At 38.2% G+C, this 19668-nt stretch overlaps 1 protein-coding gene across 2 annotated transcripts in view; it reads left to right on the top strand.

Annotated features, from left to right (window-relative positions):
* The window catches only part of dennd2b (DENN domain containing 2B), a 137681-nt gene that overhangs the window by 60749 nt on the left and 57264 nt on the right, over positions 1 to 19668 (top strand). For both annotated transcript variants that reach the window (XM_022670121.2, XM_022670120.2), the window contains exons 3-4: positions 1260 to 2528; positions 5960 to 6105. In XM_022670121.2, coding sequence (XP_022525842.2) covers positions 1260 to 2528; positions 5960 to 6105 — 1415 coding nt within the window. The remainder of the gene's footprint in view (positions 1 to 1259; positions 2529 to 5959; positions 6106 to 19668) is intronic.

The following is a 19668-nucleotide window of genomic DNA, read 5'->3' as shown; positions in this document are numbered from 1 at the left end:
TTTTAACTAATGCCTTTATTATTTATTAATTATTATTTTTAACATGCTTAAGTATTAAAATTGGACCTGTCGTGATAGCTGTTTTACAGTACATGGTTTTGAACTTTTTTTTCCCATTTAAACTCTTCAGATCTGGTTAATAACTGGAAATTGCACAAAATCTACTGTACTAGATTTGCAGTGAACTGCTAGAGCATTTAAACTAAATAAACATATAAACTATAAACTGAAAAAAAGCTTAAATACCTTAAATATATACAAAATAAACACAGCATTAATATCAAGGTCATTGAACATTATCGCCGTCTTGTTTATTTATTGTACGATTAGTCGATAATGTAATTTAGAAAATGTAAGTCAAAGTGATATTAGCTAGTGGTTAATCCCACGTATCTTATTTTAACACGGTAAACGTGCAGACTACAGTCCGATATACTCACCTCTGAACAGTGAAAGCGTTAGCGCTTAGCGCGGTTAGCAGCTAATGCTAATACTGCTCCAGTCTGGGTGCTGGAGAAACTTTACTGAATTTCCTGTATAACTCTGTACTTCAGTGGAGTGACTTTACTGCTCCTTAATACCTGACTGATAGAATTCAGTAAAAAAAAAACACACATAAGGAGCACCTGATTATGGGACGCACTGACCATTTTTGGGAATTTTATTTCGTAATTAAAGTTTTGTATTAAATTTTATTTTAAGCTTTTTAAGCAATATAAAATGATGAACACCAATTGAACAAACTGAAAAAAAAAACAACAAAAAAAAACGAAAAAAGGCTGATTCACCCACCCCAACTTCATAAAATGCATATCGTCGCTGTCCAATAAAAAAAAAACACTTATCTCCATTTGTGTCGATTTTTAGTTTAGTACATAATTTGAACAGACAAACCGTCCCTTACACTGTGCCAAAATTTCTTGATGAACGGACCAATAGAAACTCATCAAAATGACCTGAAATAAACTCTTTTTACAAAGTTAAACAGGTTTTTTCTCTCTCCTGTAAAGTTGCTGTTTTGGAGATTTTTTCATTGTTGAGATGTTTTGGAGTGTTTTTCATTGGGCAGCCACGATATAAACCAGGACGATTTTTGGGAAAATGAAAAGTGTTTAAGTGCACCTTTATCTTTTTTTTTTTGCAGTGTAGCTTTGCGTTCTCTTCTTTCAGTGTATTTTATAAAGTACCAAAACACTGGTTTTTGGAACATGTTGTCTCTAAACTCCCGTTTTTGTTGTCTCTTTGTCTCTTTGTTTTAGGTGCCGGTCTGCGTTCCCTCCTGCCCATCTCTCCTCTGTAAAAGATCTCCGTCAGTCTCAGCTCAGCGACACCGAGGAGGAGAACGTCTCTCAGCCGGGCCTGAAGCTCCGATCTCAGAGGAACTGGAGCTATAAGACTGCGAGTCTGCGGCCCGGATCCTCGCTGTCCGCGGAGTTCGAACCCCAGAGCCGGCTGACCAAGGCCAAGAGCATCGGTCACCTCGACAAGAAGCTCAGCATCTACAGGCCGACTGCTGGATCTGCTGGGTCTGGAGGAGGAGACCAGGACCAGAAGGAGAACCAGCCACAGGAGGGACCTTCAGCAGGCGATGGACTGTGTCCTGGACCTCTCAGCTGGAGCACCCTCTCCTTAGCGCCCTCCGCCGTCAACGTCAGCGCCAACCACGGCCACAAACGCACCCTTTCGCTCAGCCTCGCCGGGAGCGGTGCCTCGGCCGCCACTATCCGCAAGAAGATCTCGGAATGGGAATGTCGTAAAGAGGCTCGGTCCAGGATGAGTCTCTGCCTGGAGAAGAGGCCTGGCGGTGGAAGCGAGGGCTGCCCCAGCCTCTTGTCGTCTCCTTGCAGCGACAAGACCTTCGATTTTAAAAGCGTTCGGAGGATGAGCACGGCGCTTTCCGAATGTTCCTACCCGGAGACCGAGGAAGAGGACGGGACCTCGGATCGGGAGTGCCTCAGGCAGTTCCAGAAGCGAGAACGAGAGAAGAGGACGATAAAAACCGAATCCGGCATCTTTCTCCGGAATCCTTCCGCTCGCAAGGAGACCTCCGCCGTCCTCAACCGCATACAGAAGATCGAGCAAGCCCTGAAGGACAGTCCGTCCCCGTCTCCACCGCAGTACCTCAACAACTGCTACGGCCTGGACAAGCCCCGCCACAAGCCCTTCACCATCGGCGGGATGGACGACCTGGACAGCACATGTGGAAGCAAGCGGAGCAGCATCTGCTCCGTCTCCACCGAGCCGGACTCTTGCCTCGCCTCGGAAAAACTCATGAAGTTCAGGCAGAGGTTCAGCGTGAGCTCCATCAGGTCTGAGAACCTGGAGCTTCCTCCGGTTTCCGCACCGGGAACGCCGGGTACCCCCGTCAACCCCCTGCCTAAACCAAAGCGCACCTTTGAGTACGACGCCAATCGCAACCACAGGGACTCTTCACCCAGCAATGGATTACCTCTCAGCTCCGGATCCAACACCCCGACACTGCCGCGCCACCTGAAGACCAATGAAGGCTCCCGAAGATCTCAGGACAGGTGAGGAAAAAAAAATATATATATATATGTATATATATATATATATATATATACATATATATATATATATATATATGTTAAAGTTATAGACGTAACTGTAACTTGTTTTGCTATAGAGGACATCACAACAAGTCCAAAAACAAGGCAAAACCATTTTGGTAGTAGGGGGAGCCCACGAGCACAAAATCTCAATCCTACCTAGTGGAGCTTTAACAGCTGTGCTGAACTCATCAAGAGTTAATTACTTGAATTTCTTGTCTCTTAATGTGTTTGAGAGCATTAGCTGAAAAGGTATCAGTGTTTTTTTTTTTTGTACCTAAATGCCACAGACAGTAGGTATAGATCCCTCCCTCAGAAGAAGTCTCCTGGATAATCCTGCTGTGTACTGTCTGAGATTATCAACCAAAATGAGCAAAATGGTGTTTCTTCAAGTAGTGAAGAGGTAGAGTTACAGGTATACAGTGAATAGTGAATATTTGAGTAATGTTCTAATCCAGATTATGAGATGCAAGAAATACTTAACTAAGTAAAGGAAATAATAAAAAATGAAAAAATGAAGATCAATCAATCTGAAAAGAAGAATTTGGAGAACTTATCAAGAAAGTATTCTCAAGTGCAGTCACTGCAAATACATCAAAAACATAATACACTGATGAAACTGGCTCTCATCAGGAGCGCCCCAGGAAAGGATAGAAGAGCGAGAGTTTCCTCTGTTGTACAGGATAAGTTCATCAGAGTTTCCAGCCTCAAAAACCACAATATATTGCTACATATATAATTGCTTTGTTAAGCTATTATATTTTCTTTATGTGCATTTAATGCTTTTAAAATGACAATAATATCATTTATCACTAGGGGTGTGATGAGATCTCGTGTCACGATATCTCGCAAGATTAAACGTGACGATATTTCTCGTCAAGCTTTAATCTGTCTTGTGGAAAAAAAAAGAGTTTAGTGTGGACTTTTTAATCGGGATCTGGCAACACAGCAGGAGTGCAACTATGTACTGTTGGTGTATGCAAACGTAGTATCTGAGCCCCCCGGGGGGGGTTGGGGTTGTGGTTGGGGGAGGTTGTTGTGGAGGAGATACGTTCTGTCATTACTAGCCCACCGCGCTCCACAAAACCAGCAAGCTGATTGGCTGTTTCTCCTGAGAAAAAAATATTTAGGGCTTTCATTTGGCGCCCCCTTTAGTGCAGCGCCCTTATGCGTAGCACAGGCTGCATACCCCCTTTTTAGTTGTATGTCTGGCTGCATTTTGGCTCCAGTGGAAACAATAAACGGTAACAGAGTGACCAACAAGATACAAACCATATATAAATACTGTAAATAAATCCTACACCTGACTGTTTCATAGACAGCTGTACTAATCCCTTAGCTCTGTACTGTATTTAAAAACATGTTCTGTCTCTGTTTCACTTCAAGTATAGTCTTAATATGACTGGTTATGGTTATGAATAGTTAAATTACAAGAGATTTAGGAGAAAAAAAACACAAACCATAGTCTTAATATGACTGGTTGTGGTTTGCACTTATTGTTTGCTCTATATAAGACCTAGAAAAGTTTTATTTTTATTTTTTATTCTTATTTCTATTTCTTATAAAATAAATATTTGAGAGAAACCAGTCTATTAAGTTTGCGTTATATAGTTTTCAAGCCATTTTTCATTTTTGACGTTTTCTTTACAATTTTATTTTTAAATCTCGTCTCGTCTCGTTCTCGTGAACCCAGTATCGTGTCTCGTCTCGTCTCGTGATATTAGCGTCTGGTCACACCCCTATTTATCACAGTAATTTATGTCAATATATTGTCCACAAAAAAAAAAAATATCATGATAGGTTAACCAGATTTAATAAGATGTTTTAAATGGTTTAGCATTGCCCATGATATTGTATTTCCTGCGATATGAAAACAGTGATATTGTGATACTAAAGCGATATATTGTGCAGCTCTTATTAAAACCGCACGTCCAAAATCGGTATATAGAGATAAACCTGAGGGATGATGTGTATTTGGATGCTTCATATCAAACGAAGGGGCTTTTAAATTCGCTGCATTTTAGATGCTTAGTTGTTAAATTAATTACATTTTTTGTCATTTTGTTTTATTTGGTTACACTATTATTATTATTATTATTATTTTATACAAAATAAGTATTGGTTACTGTGCACAAAATATACTTTTTTTGTTTCTATTGGATATATGAAACTCCTATATTTAGATAAAATATAGTTCCAGTAATATATTCAGTGTTTTTCCTTTTCCTTGTATCACCAAAATATCTTTTTAATGATTTTTTTCACACAGACACACATTGAGCAGACAGGCTACTTATATTTTGTATTTTTTTTTTTTCTTAATTTATTTATTATTTTTTTGCTATATATTTTTCTCTCACCTTTTTCTTTTGTTCTTTTTTTTAGTTGGTTTGTCTGTTGTTTTTTTTTATTTTGCCATTTTTTTGTTCTCTCAATCTCCTCATACAAAGAGGCTTTTGAATTTGCTGCATTTTAGATGCTTAGTTGTTACATTAATTAAATTTTTTGTAATTTTTTACACAATTATTATTATTATTATTATTATTATTATTATTATTATTATTATTATTATTATTATTATTATTATTATTATTATTTTTCCTCGTATCACCAAATTTCTGTTTTAACATCTTTTTAATAATTTTATACACACAAACACACACACATTGAGCAGACAGGCTACTTATTATTTTATTTTACTATTTTCCGATTTTTATTCTTAATTTATTTATTCTTTTTTCACTATATATGGTCTTTCTCTCTTATGTTCTTTTTTTTATTATTTTTTTTACTACCATTTTTTTTGTTCTCTCAACCCCCCCCCCCCCCCCCCCTCATTTTTTTTGCCTGTTATTTTATTGACATTTATATGAGCAAAGTGACCACTGAAATAAAAATAAAGCTTAATTGGGGGGCCCAAAAAAGGAAAAGAAAAATAATTTTTAATTACTTTTTTAATTTTTAAAATTGGAACAAAATACGTGGGTTTAAGAAAGTTCCAGAAAATAGAAAGTATAAAAATTATTTCCTAATCGCAAAAAAAATGAAATATCCCTGAAATACCGTGATACTAGTTTAGTTTACAGCTCTGGTTCGGATTGTGTAAATATTGCTATTTCGATACTGAAGCGATATATTGTGCAGACCTAATAAGAACGGCGCGTCTAAAGCCGGTATATAGAGATAAACGCTGAGAGATGAAACGTATTTGGACTCTTTGTATCATATTAAGAGGCTTTTATCTGCCCAGGTGGTCCAGTCTGATTGGAATCACAGCATTTGTACTTTATTAATGGCTTCAGTGAAAAAAAACATCTTTTAAAGGTTTAAATCTGAGCTCTTTCTCTCTTTTTCTCTTTTCTTTTATCTTTTCTCTTTCATTTCTCTTCCAGAGAATCATGTGAATCTGAAGACGCCACCAGCCTGCCCTCCTCTTACCCCTCCTCGCCCACGGAAAACGGCACGGCGTCCACAGAGAACCGCAGCCGACCCGGATCTAAAAGCATGCCAGAGGAGAACGCCTACGAGGACATCATAGGTAGATAAAATAAAAACTGTCGACTTTTATGTTACTTCTTTTATTTCATTTTTTTTTTCATCATTTTTACTTATTTGGTTTGTGATATATAGATGAGTCCTTAACCGTGCACCATGCAGCTTCATTCAGGGTGTGTCTGTGTGTCTTTGCTATCATAACGACGGGAAAAGTACACTTTGCTCAGCTCAAAACACCGTGCAAAAGGCATGTACTAATTATTATAATTAAATAGAGATCATAGGTGTGGTTCATTTTGGCTGTATCATAAAATAAACCAATCCGAGTGTCTCTTGCTCATCATTCTCTTTAAGAGTAGATCAGGTGATCTCTGACGGATTTGGTGGATTGCTATTGTAACGGTGCAGCTACCTGGACGTGTTCAACAAACTCTTCTCAGCAGAGGAAACTGAGCTGCTGGTTGACGCTGTGAAGGAGCTCCAGCAGCTCATTTACGGGAACAGCAATGTTATTTTATTTACTATTCTGTTTATTGTTGATGTAAAAGTTGGGTTTGTGCTGCTGTGTGTTCATGTGTTTGTAATAAGTGGGGGTGTACGCTCGGCTCGGCACAGTGCCTGTGTTACCGAGATAGCGATGAACGTCTGACTGTTGGCGTCTGTCTAGGTTGTATTCAGTCAGTGGAGCTCCTGTGTTTTCTGTTACCAAGATAAACAAGATAAAACTCCAGAAATGTACCTGAACACACCTCATTTCCAGAACACCACTCTTGGAAACTGGAGAAAAAAAACTGCTACAGGAAGACGTCTGGCTGTGATTAAGGACTGAGTCTCAGTTTCAGCAGAGAAGAGAAGAATCAGAGGTAGACTGACAGGACAGGAGAAGAACTGCAGTAATAAAGTCATTAATAAGATAAAAATAATATTAAAAAAAACAGATTATTAAACTATAGGAGTGCTCAGAAACGTTTGACTGTAGTGTAACTTGTTGCAGTAATGCTATTGGCAGAAGAGCGCTGCTCTATTGGCACAGGATGGTATGAGAGCAGTCGCTAACTCAGCAAGAAAAGACAAGCCGGCGGTGTTCCTTTCCCACAGATCTCAGGCTTTTAAAGGCATTTTATTTGGATGATTGATGTGCGCGGGTTGCCAGAGCTTCCAGACAATAAAGCGGAGTAAGCCAGCAATAACTGATGGGTTGCGTAATGCTGGAAGAGCAGAATCAGAAAGTCATGTTTAAAATTATATATTATATTTTATTCTCCTCCTGGGAAAAGCCAAACCTGGCCGTTCCCCAGCTTACAGCGCCTGCAGGATGTTTTTAATAGGATTTCAGCTGCTTTGTGTGATTAGTTCAATAATTATTTAAATGATTAGTTAAATGATTAGTTGATGATTAATTAATGATTCATTAATGATTAGTGAAATCAATGCTGTTTTCCCTTTTCCTCCTATGGATGAAAGTGTTGGGAGACATGCTGATTCATTATTTCTTCTGAAATCAAGAGTATTAATTAGGGGTAGGGGTGGACGATATGGCCCTGAAGTAATATCACGATATTTTATGGTATTTTCGTGATACCGATACTCTTGACGATATTCTTTGACAAAACATATTTCAAGAATACACTACTGCAACAAAATGAAAATTTTATTTTATTATTGCACACAATGTAAAATGGCACACCCCTAACTGAGATTAAAAAATACAATAAATTTTATCAGATTTGTAACAGAAGTCAATGATCTAGTGAAATGAAGTGAAATTACCTGGGGAGGGGAAGTGCACTTCCTGTACTGGAAGGTCCACATCCTGTTGAGTGAATTGTTGGACCTCTCGGGTAACAGCCGTGAATTACGGCTACTAGTTGCTATTTAAACGAGGCATGGGGTTGACTGGGTGTAAGATAGCAATGAGCTTTGTAAGATTGGGCCTGTAAACTATTTTAGTCTTAGTCATTTTTCAAGTTTGATAAACCAAATAAAAATGTTACCATGTATTTTAACAATAAGCTACTAAACTACTATTGTTTATGATATATTATTTTAAATATTTTACAATATACGTTCGGACATTGAGCAGCTGTTTTCCAAACAGGATTCAGGCCAATTTTTTCACTAAACAGTGTTTTAAATGGAGATTTTTACAGTCACAAAAATACAGATTATAATTAGGCTCAATCGCTTTCTGGGAAACTTCTAAATACAAAGTAGAAGGACAACCATAGCCAACATCATTGCATTGTTATTTTGTGCTATCACTGTTATCAAAGCTACTCTTATTAGACAGTGGGTTGCACTGCTTTTTTGGGTAGTGTATCTCCTGTTGAGAGATCTCTGACTGCTACTTTACACTTCATTTTTTTAACATTTACTTTTAGGGGCATGTCATTGGACTGAGAGAAGAAGCGGTTCTTGGCGAATTGTCAAGAAAATATAGTCTATAACTAGTTTTCCAGAGTGAATAATAATTATAAATACCAAGCAGAATGACATTTATAGCAAATATTATTGGAAAGTCACTTAAAAGCTGCTTTTGTTTGGGTAGCGTACCTCCTGGTGAGAGATCACTCACTGGTAGACTACATTTTTAAAAGCATTTTTCTTCAACATTTAGTTTATAGACTCTAAAAGGGGGAGCATCATTGGACTGAGAGAAGAAAGATGGTTGTTCCCAATTTAAGCGATCTTTGGCAAATAGTCAATCGTACACAACACAAAAGAAAATACACTATATTACTATTACTATTACTACACTAATATTACTATGCTATTACTAGACTTAATCCTCATCTGGAAAACCAGTCCAGAGTGTATTATAATTATAAATACCAAGCAAAAAGACGTTTATAGCAAATATTATTGGAAAGTCACTCAAAGGCTGTTGTTTGGGTAGTGTACCTCCTGGTGAGGGATCAGAGATTGCTAGACAACAGTTTTAAAGGCATTTTACTTCAACATTTACTTTCTAGACTCTAAAAGGGGGAGCATCATTGGACTGGGAGAAGAATGATGGTCGTTTCCACGCATTGACCTCAATCTAGCCAGTTGGACTTCTTTTAGCTTTCGTTTACTGGGATGAACAAGAAACACAAGGCCCTGTTTTAGCAATCTTTAGTGAATCGTCAATCGTGCACAACGCAAATGAAAATACAGTCTTTTAACTATTCCTAATTCTTGTCTAGGAAACGAATCCAGAGTGTACAATAATTATAAATACCAAACAAAAGGACATTTATAGCAAATATTATTGGAAAGTCACTTAAAAGCTACTTTTGTTAGGGTAGCGTACCTCCTGGTGAGAGATCACAGACTGATAGACTACAGTTTTAAAGGCATTTTTCTTCAACATTTACTTTCTAGAGTCTAGAAGGGGGAGCATCATTGGACTGAAAGAAGATAGATGGTCCATTTGTACTTCTTTTAGTCTTCGTTTACTGGGCTGAACGAGAAACACAAGGCCCTGTTTTAGCAATCTTTGGCGAATTGTCAATCGTGCATATCGCAAAAGAAAATACAGTGTATAACTAGGCTTATTCCTTGTCTAGGAAACGAATCCAGAGTGTATAATAATAAATACCAAGCCAAAGACGTTTATAGCAAATATTACTGGAAAGTTACTCAAAAGCTACTTTTGTTAGGGTAGTGTACCTCCTGGTGAGAGATCACTGATTGATAGACTACAGTTTTAAAGGCATTTTTCTTCAACATTTACTTTCTAGACTCTGAGAAGATGAGCATCATTGGTCTGGGAGAAGAATGATGGTCGTTTCCACGCATTGACCTCAATCTAGCCAGTTGTATCTCAGTCAGCCTTGGTTTACTGGGCTAAACAAGAAACCTGGAGCCATATTTTAGCTATCTTTGACAAACGATCTATAACTAGGCTTAATCCTGTTCTGGTAAACAGACTCAGAGTCTGTAATAATTATAAATATTAAAGCTGATATCACTGTGTTCTCTGGTCCTATCAGAGTTATCAGGCTGTACTTTCATTTTTGGGGAGGACTCAAGGACAGAGCGTGGTCTGTTTTTCCGCAGTTGTACTCGCTGTGCTCTGACGGAGGAGCAGCTTTAGCACATAGCCTTCTTATTTTCCACGCTGCCTCAGGGTCGCTGTGCTGAGAACATTAGTTTAGTGATGATGGATCCGTCAAACAGCTCCTGCAGACGCCTCAGATTACACTCAGCTGCGATGTGAAAGTCCTGGAGGAAGCTGCAGACGTCAGCTCAGAAGCAGAGATACGAGCTCCAAGGCTTCCATTCAGAGCTACTTCCATTTTCTATTACAATAGCTTGCAAAAGTATTCATGCCCCTTGAACCTTTTCACAATTTGTCACAATTTGTGACCTTACAACCCAAATTTAAATGGATTTTATTGATAAACCAACACAAAGCAGCACATCATTGTGAAGTGGAAGAAAAACAACACACGATCCGAAAAATCAGGAAAAAAAAGTGTGACGTGCAAAAGTATTCATCCCCTTTACTCTGAACCCCTAAATCAGGGGTGTCCAAACTACGGCCCGCGGGCCATTTGCGCCCCTTTTTCTTTTTTGGAGCGGCCCGCGAGGTATTTTAGAAATAGAATGAAAGTTGGCCCGCTGTTAAGCAGGTTTTTATACTGTGAGATTCAAAGTTTGAACGCTAGGTGTCAGAAACGGACCAAAGAGTCTAAAAGTGGAGAGAGTGCGCATTTCTAGCGCAGAAAAACGGGGCAAAGAGTCTAAAAGCGGAGAGAGTGCGCATTTCTAGCGCAGAAAAACGGGCCAAAGAGTCTAAAAGCGGAGAGAGTGCGCATTTCTAGCGCAGAAAAACGGGCCAAAGAGTCTAAAAGCGGAGAGAGTGCGCATTTCTAGCGCAGAAAAACGGGCCAAAGAGTCTAAAAGCGGAGAGAGTGCGCATTTCTAGCGCAGAAAAACGGGCCAAAGAGTCTAAAAGCGGAGAGAGTGCGCATTTCTAGCGCAGAAAAACGGGCCAAAGAGTCTAAAAGCGGAGAGAGTGCGCATTTCTAGCGCAGAAAAACGGGCCAAAGAGTCTAAAAGCGGAGAGAGTGCGCATTTCTAGCACAGAAAAACAGGCCAAAGAGTCTAAAAGTTGGCGTAATTAAGGAGTTTAATATTAAGAGGCATCATGAAATGAAACATCAATTTAAAAAATCTTAGTTTACACAACACTGTCAAAGATAAAGATAGTAAGTCAAGTAAAATGGTGTGTAAATGAAATAATCAGGAAAAAGTATTATTTAAAGTGGTATATTTCATTATTTGTTTTATTACAGTGTGGCCCGTGACCTCAAATATATTTCTCCTTCTGGCCCCAACAAAAAAAGTTTGTACATCCTTCCCTAAATAAAATCCACTTCAATCAATAACTTGCCTTTAGGCCTGACGCGATAAGATTTTTTGTGAACGATATATTGTCCCAAAAATGATTGCGATACTCGATATTTTTGTCATTTTAAGACTATAAATTCCACTGACATAATGATCACAGTATAGCATAAAACAGTAATTATAAACTTTTTAAAGACAGCAAAAAATGAAATAACCATTAATTATAATTAGTTTGAGAATTATATACTTATCTCTTCACCTACTTTAGTCCACACTGTGTGTATATGTTATGGAGTCACAGTTATTGAAGCATGACTGGCTAATATACTTTTCACTGTTTTATATATATATATATATATGTGAACAAACATACAAATAAACACAATAGACGAAAAATATCACGATTATCAAAAATTATTGAGGTCATGTTCATTTATTGTACGATAAATCGATATTGCGATTATTGTGACAGGCCTACTTGCCTTTAGAAGTCACTGAATGAGTTAATAGAGTGAATCCAGCTGTGTGTGATTCAGTCTCAGTATAAATACAGCTGTTCTGTGAAATTATCAGTGGTTTGTTGGTGAACACGAGTGAAGAAACAAACAGCATCATGAAGATCAAGGAGGAACTCAGCAGACGGGTCTGAAAAAAGACAGATAGAAGTTGTGGAGAAGATGTTTAAAGCAGGGTTAGATCATAAAAACACGTCCCAAGCGCTTTGAGCATCCCAAAGAGCTCTGTTCCATCAATCCATCATCCAAAAAAATAATAATAAAAAAACTGACAGATGGAGTAAGGAGAGCTGTGATGATGTCAATAGGCCAGACCCATCACCAGCACTTTCTAAAACCTTAATATGAACACTGTATTAATAATTGATTGTAACCTGTAATACTTACCTGATAACTTTCCTTAGGGGACTCGTGGTCTGCCAGCTCTCTCCTGGGTGATCGAAGGGCCCTCGATTCACTAGTGGGGAGGGGGGTGAGACTGCTGCTCCGTAAATCCTGTGGGGGGAAAAAGGGGAATGTTATTAATAATATATTGTGTAAATACTTAGATAGATAGACAGACAGACAGACAGACAGACAGACAGACAGATAGATAGTTGACTTTGTTGATCCCCGAGGGGAAATTCTTGACATCCAGCAGCAGGTGTGTATAGTACACAAAGTTACAAAAAGATAAAATATAATGATACATATAAATACAACAAAATAAAAAATAAAATGAAAAGTATAAAAGTACAGTCTTTAGTGTGTGTGTGTGTAATGTAGACTGGAGGTAGTGCAGTTGAACAGTAGACAGTGAACACCAGTTGATAAAGTGCATAAAGTGAGGATAAGGATAACTGATGTCCGCCATACAGAAAGTGCAAACACAGTTATATAATGATTTAAATTCAGCAGTGCAAAAGATACGTAAACAGTAGATGAGTGAACTAGTGAATGAACTACTAGTGCAAAATAGGGTAGAACTATAAAAATACTGTTATAGGCATCAGCAAGTCTGAGAGTGTCTCCATAGCTGAGGGTGTGTCCATGGTGTGGCCAGAATTGCTGGAAAGAAAAGGTGTCACAGAGTCTTCAGTTTGCTGTGCTGAGATGAGTTGAACAGTCTTATGGCCTGAGGGACAAAAGACTTTCGAAGTCTGTCTGTGGAGCAGGACTGGGACAGCAGTCTGCCGCTGAATGAGCTCCTCTGCCTGGTGATGGTGCTGTGCAGAGGGTGGTGAACATTGTCCATGATGTTCAGCAGCTTGCTGAGGGCTCTCCTCTCTGCCAGTGGTGTTAAGGACTCCAGCTCTAGTCCCAACACAGAACCAGCTTTCCTCACCAGCCTGTCCAGTCGTCCAGCGTCCCTCTTGCTGATGCTGCCTCCCCAGCACACTACAGCGTAAAAGAGGACGCTGGCTACCACAGACTGGTAGAACATCAGCAGGAGTTTCTGGCAGATGTTAAAGGACCCAAGCCTTCTGAGGAAGTACAGTCTGCTCTGAGCCTTCCTGTAGAGGGAGTCAGTGTTCACTGACCAGTCCAGCCTATCGTCCAGGTGCACACCAAGGTATCTGTAGAACTTTACCACTTCCACATTGACCCCCTTACCGGTAAAGTGTACTATTTTGGGGATGAGACATGTCTGTAAATAACTGATATCAGTAGTGTGTATAAATAAGTGTTGTATCTGTATGTCTATATATATATGTTTTAGTCAGCCCTAGTAATGGTAGCAGCCGATTGTTTGGTGGGTGGGGCTACAGCCTTAAAAGGGGAGGCGTGACTAAACTTGGGGCTCCTCTTTGTATTTGGAAAGGGCATTGTTAGAGGGAGGTAGGGTTTTTGTGCAGCAGGCCAGCTGTGACCCTTCACTGGCTGATGTGAAGTCAGGTAGCCCTCGTTACTTTTAAAACTCATTTCTTATCATTTTTTGTACAGTTTTTCTTAACATTTTTTCTGTGTGCTGAGAACTAAAATAAAATCACTTGGGATTGTGCACTTACCTCGGATGTGTTCGTCTCTCTCTTGTTGGTGGAGCCCGCCTTCCAGTCCTTACACTCCTCCACACGTAAACCCAACAGCAGCAACATTCACAAGAGCACTGGCTGGTCAGAGAAGCAGCCAGGAGACCCATGGTCACTCTGGAGGAGCTGCAGAGATCCACAGCTCAGTGGATCGCAGCTCATAAGTCCTGCACTTCACAAATCTGGCCTTTATTTAAGAGAGGCGAGAAGAAAACCATTGTTGAAAGAAAGATATAGGACGTGCAATTTAAAAGACGAATAATTGGGCAAAATCCTAAAATCCTTGTAGCTGTAACTGAAGCGAAAGATAGCTCTACTAAATATTGTTAGAGGGAAGCTGAATAGTTTTTGCACATTGCACTGCATTTTCTCTCCTCTTCACAATTATGTGCTACTTTTATTTTTTTGGTCTATCTTTTAACCCTCCTATTTTGTTCCAGGTCAAATTGACGTGTTTTAAAATTTGAAGATAATTAAAAGTAAAAAAATAGGTAAAAGTATTTTTTTTCAGTATGAAACTTCTTCTATTTGCTATAATTAGTGTAATCAACATATAATATGAAAATTGTTCTTCTCACATATTTGCAAAAACTAAAACTAAATTGCAACGTTATGTTTCAATGTTACATAAAAGTATTGTGTTTTATATGTTGTTTTTTAAAAAGTAATAAAGTAATAATGTATTTTTGTTTTTGAAAAACTTTGTGAATAATCCTAATTGAAGCATTACCTGTTAGAGGAAAGGAACAGCATTGAACTAAATATTGGGAGAATAATTAGTAATGTAGTTAGTAATGAAATATTTACACTGCTTGTAATGATTTTTTTGGTTTCTTTTGAATAATTAAATAAAAGATGCACCGGATCAAACTGACTGCGAACCTGGGAATATATCTATATTTGAGTAGCCTTGTTATCTTGTTGCTGCCTTATCTATTATTCCTTCTTTGATCTTTGAGCTTTTTTGAGACATGCTGAGGCTTTTTAAGCTGTGTAGCAGCCGAGGTTTAACTGAACCAGCTCTGCTTGTTAGCTTCCATGCTGCAGCACCGATCACTCCCTGTTGTGTACCGTACTGGCCACCTCAGGAGTGGAGTTACCTGCTGCTGACGAGCTACCAGTGCTTTAACTTGGCATGTTTTCTTAATATCTGATGATACATCCTGATCTTTTTTTCATTTACTACTGAAAAAATAATCCTTGATGGTCCTTTAAAAAAATGTTTTGGTTTCTTTTGGATAATTGAACATGCACCGTGTCAAACTGACCTGGGAACACCATTGATGTTTTTGACAAATGAACATAACAGGAGGGTTAAAATCTCCAATAAATACTTTTAATTTTGTGGTTGCAAGGTGTTAAACATGTAAAACAAAATGTAAAAAAATGTCTAGGCGAATAAAGAAAAAATAATGTAACGTAAATAAGTTAAGGCTGCCCGTTTCCTTAAAGCCTTTAAGTTCACTTAACTCCTCAGGTTTTACAGAGCAGGAATGGTCGGGTTGTTGTTGGATTATACACTGTAGTTTATTGGTGCCACATAATGTTTAATTAGAGCCAGAACCCCTCGAACCGTCGCTTCAGAGGGACGTTCAGACCACCACACGAATTCCTGCTGCTGCTGCTGCTGCTGTAAAGATTACAGCAGCTCTGAGTGCAGTTCAGTGTGGTGTTTTTATCTGTAATGTGATATACAGCATATTGTCTGATTCACCCTCTGAACTGAACTCTCTGTCCGTTCTGCTTTCAAAGAAAGCCTGTTGTGTAAACAAGGACTAGCGCTGTGTGTGTGTGTGTGTATAGTGTGTGTGTGTGTGTGTGTGTGTGTGTAATGGGTGTGTAAGTAGTGGGTGTGTGTGTGTTTGTGTTAGCTCCTGATTAGTACCCAGCAGCAGATCAGCGGTCGGGGGGCGTATCGTAACTCCGGCTCTGTTATTGTCTCTCAGCTTTAATCTTTTAGCGTTTTAAGAGTTTTTAAGAGTTATTAGGAGTTTTTAGAGTTTAAAGACTTTTCTCCTCCTCCTCCTGAAAGAGATGGAGGAGCTGTGGATGATGGAGATTTCTGCGTTTAAAACCACAAAATGTGAAAACTCATTTCTCAGGATAAAGCTTTTTTTGTATTGTTTGTGTGCAGCTGAAATGTAAGGTATACATATCTTAAATTAGTTAAATTAAATTAGCTTAAATTAGTAGTAAATAAGTTAAACCGGGGTGTGTATTCTCTCTTTAAGTTATAAATGCATATATTGATTTTTTTTATTCAGGGAGTGAGAGAAGAGGACAAAAATAACAATAATAAAACAGGAAGTTAGAGAAACAAGACAAATCCAGTTCCTCCCCCAAATCCACCCATATTTTTCCCTCCCCTCTCGTCCTTCCCAACTTTTTTATTACTCATATTAACCCCCTCCTCTACCCTCCGTTCCCTCCACCCTCTATGGGTAACAGCCTAATGCTGCCTAAAGTGTGATAATTTTAATATAATTTTTTACTTTTTATTATGTATTATATTAATTGTCAATTACTTAATTTTACTTAATAATCTTACATCACTTTATGCTGCATTTTAGTGTATTGAAAGGTGATTTAACCATTGGCCCAGATTTCCCTGGATTCATAATTTTTTTACACATATGTACAGCTCTGTAAAAAATGAGAGAAAGAGAGCACTTCAGTTTCTGGATCAGATTTATCTATTTATAGGTTTATGTTTGAGTAAAATGAACATTGTTGTTTTATTCTATAAACTACAGACAACATTTCTCCCAAATTCCAAATAAAAATATTCTCATTTAGAGCATTTATTTACAGAAAATGAGAAATGTCTGAAATAACAAAAAAAGATGCAGAGCTTTCAGACCTCAAATAATGCAAAGTAAACAAGTTCATATTCATAAAGTTTTAAGAGTTCAGAAATAATCAATATTTGGTGGAATAACCCTGGTTTTTAATCACAGTTTTTTTCATGCATCTTGGCATCATGTTCTCCTCCACCAGTCTTACACACTGCTTTTGGATAACTTTATGCTGCTTTACTCCTGGTGCAAAAATTCAAGCAGTTCAGTTTGGTGGTTTGATGGTTTGGCATCTTCCTCTTGATTATATTCCAGAGGTTTTCAATTTGGTAAAATCAAAGAAAATAATAATTTTAATTCGTCTAATTTGTTTTGAGAGATGTTTATGTATATATATATATATATACTCATTGCATATAATAGGGTAGATGATAGACTTAGTTTTTTAAATGGAGATTGTTTTCAAGTAACATGTGATTACACTGCATGATTTGGGTATGTTATGAGGCTTTGGATCTGTTATTGTCTCTCAGCTTTAATGTTTTAGAGTGTTAACACTGTCCTGAGAGCTGTAGATTTCTGATTTCTGAGTTTAAGAAGTGCTGAGTTTAGTGCTGAGTGTAGTTATTCAGTGTTTAGGTGTTTAGTTTTGTTCTGGGTTTGTTTATCTCTCTCCTCACAGCAAGTCTTTGTTTGCAGTGATCAGCAACTCAGCCACGTCCTCAAACCCAGCCCTGACATGATGACTGATTCCGATTGGATCAGATATTGCCTCTGAAATAATCACATATATTATTTTAGGTCCATATGGCCCAAGCCCTGGTGGTAATATTATGTTTCTATGGTGTATTCCTCGATATACGTGACACTGTGGAAGTGGATAACACCTCATTACGTATACAGGAATCTGGGTTCCCAAACCTGTTGTCCCCTAAGGGAACATGTAACGATGAATGTACTGTACATGATGGTGTCCTGTGGTTTATGGAATGTGAGTGTATTGAGAGGATGTTATGGTGTGTTATAGTGTATTATAGTGTGTTATAGTGTATTATAATGCATTATAGTGCGTTACGGTGCGTTACGGTGCGTTACGGTGCGTTATGGTGCGTTATGGTGTGTTATAGTGTGTTATAGTGTGTTATGGTGCGTTATGGTGCGTTATGGTGCGTTATAGTGTGTTACGGTGTGTTACGGTGTGTTATAGTGTGTTATGGTGTGTTATAGTGTGTTATGGTGTGTTATGGTGTGTTATGGTGTGTTATAGTGTGTTATGGTGTGTTATGGTGTGTTATAGTGTGTTATGGTGTGTTATAGTGTGTTATGGTGTGTTATGGTGTGTTATGGTGTGTTATGGTGTGTTATAGGGTGTTATGGTGTGTTATGGTGCGTTATGGTGCGTTATGGTGTGTTACGGTGTGTTACGGTGTGTTACGGTGTGTTATAGTGTGTTATAGTGTGTTATAGTGTGTTATGGTGTGTTATGGTGTGTTATGGTGTGTTATGGTGTGTTATGGTGTGTTATGGTGTGTTATGGTGTGTTATGGTGTGTTATGGTGTGTTATGGTGTGTTATAGGGTGTTATAGTGTGTTATGGTGTGTTATGGTGTGTTATAGGGTGTTATAGTGTGTTATGGTGTGTTATGGTGTGTTATGGTGTGTTATAGTGTGTTATAGTGTGTTATAGTGTGTTATGGTGTGTTATAGTGTGTTATGGTGTGTTATAGTGTGTTATGGTGTGTTATGGTGTGTTATGGTGTGTTATAGGGTGTTATAGTGTGTTATGGTGTGTTATGGTGTGTTATGGTGTGTTATGGTGTGTTATAGGGTGTTATAGTGTGTAATGGTGTGTTATGGTGTGTTATGGTGTGTTATGGTGTGTTATGGTGTGTTATGGTGTGTTATGGTGTGTTATAGGGTGTTATAGTGTGTAATGGTGTGTTATGGTGTGTTATGGTGTGTTATGGTGTGTTATAGTGTGTTATAGTGTGTTATGGTGTGTTATGGTGTGTTATGGTGTGTTATAGTGTGTTATGGTGTATTATGGTGTGTTATGGTGTATTATGGTGTGTTATAGTGTGTTATGGTGTGTTATGGTGTATTATGGTGTGTTATAGTGTGTTATGGTGTGTTATGGTGTGTTATGGTGTGTTATGGTGTGTTATAGTGTGTTATGGTGTATTATGGTGTGTTATGGTGTATTATGGTGTGTTATGGTGTGTTATGGTGTATTATGGTGTGTTATGGTGTGTTATGGTGTGTTATGGTGTGTTATGGTGTGTTATGGTGTGTTATAGGGTGTTATAGTGTGTTATGGTGTGTTATGGTGTATTATGGTGTGTTATAGTGTGTTATGGTGTGTTATAGTGTGTTATAGTGTGTTATGGTGTGTTATGGTGTGTTATGGTGTGTTATAGTGTGTTATAGTGTATTAAAGTGTGTTATAGTGTGTTTGTTATGGTGTGTTATGGTGTGTTATGGTGTATTATGGTGTGTTATGGTGTATTATGGTGTGTTATGGTGTGTTATGGTGTATTATGGTGTGTTATAGTGTGTTATGGTGTGTTATGGTGTGTTATGGTGTGTTATGGTGTGTTATAGGGTGTTATAGTGTGTTATGGTGTGTTATGGTGTGTTATGGTGTGTTATGGTGTGTTATGGTGTGTTATAGTGTGTTATAGTGTGTTATGGTGTGTTATGGTGTGTTATGGTGTGTTATAGTGTGTTATAGTGTATTAAAGTGTGTTATAGTGTGTTTGTTATGGTGTGTTATAGTGTGTTATGGTGTGTTATGGTGTGTTATGGTGTGTTATGGTGTGTTATGGTGTGTTATGGTGTGTTATGGTGTGTTATGGTGTGTTATGGTGTGTTATAGTGTGTTATAGTGTATTAAAGTGTGTTATAGTGTGTTTGTTATGGTGTGTTATGGTGTGTTATGGTGTGTTACGGT

The sequence above is a fragment of the Astyanax mexicanus genome, chromosome 16, assembly GCF_023375975.1.
Source record: "Astyanax mexicanus isolate ESR-SI-001 chromosome 16, AstMex3_surface, whole genome shotgun sequence".
In the NCBI taxonomy this organism is placed as follows: domain Eukaryota; kingdom Metazoa; phylum Chordata; class Actinopteri; order Characiformes; family Acestrorhamphidae; genus Astyanax; species Astyanax mexicanus.
This window is presented reverse-complemented; position numbering and strand designations above follow the sequence as displayed.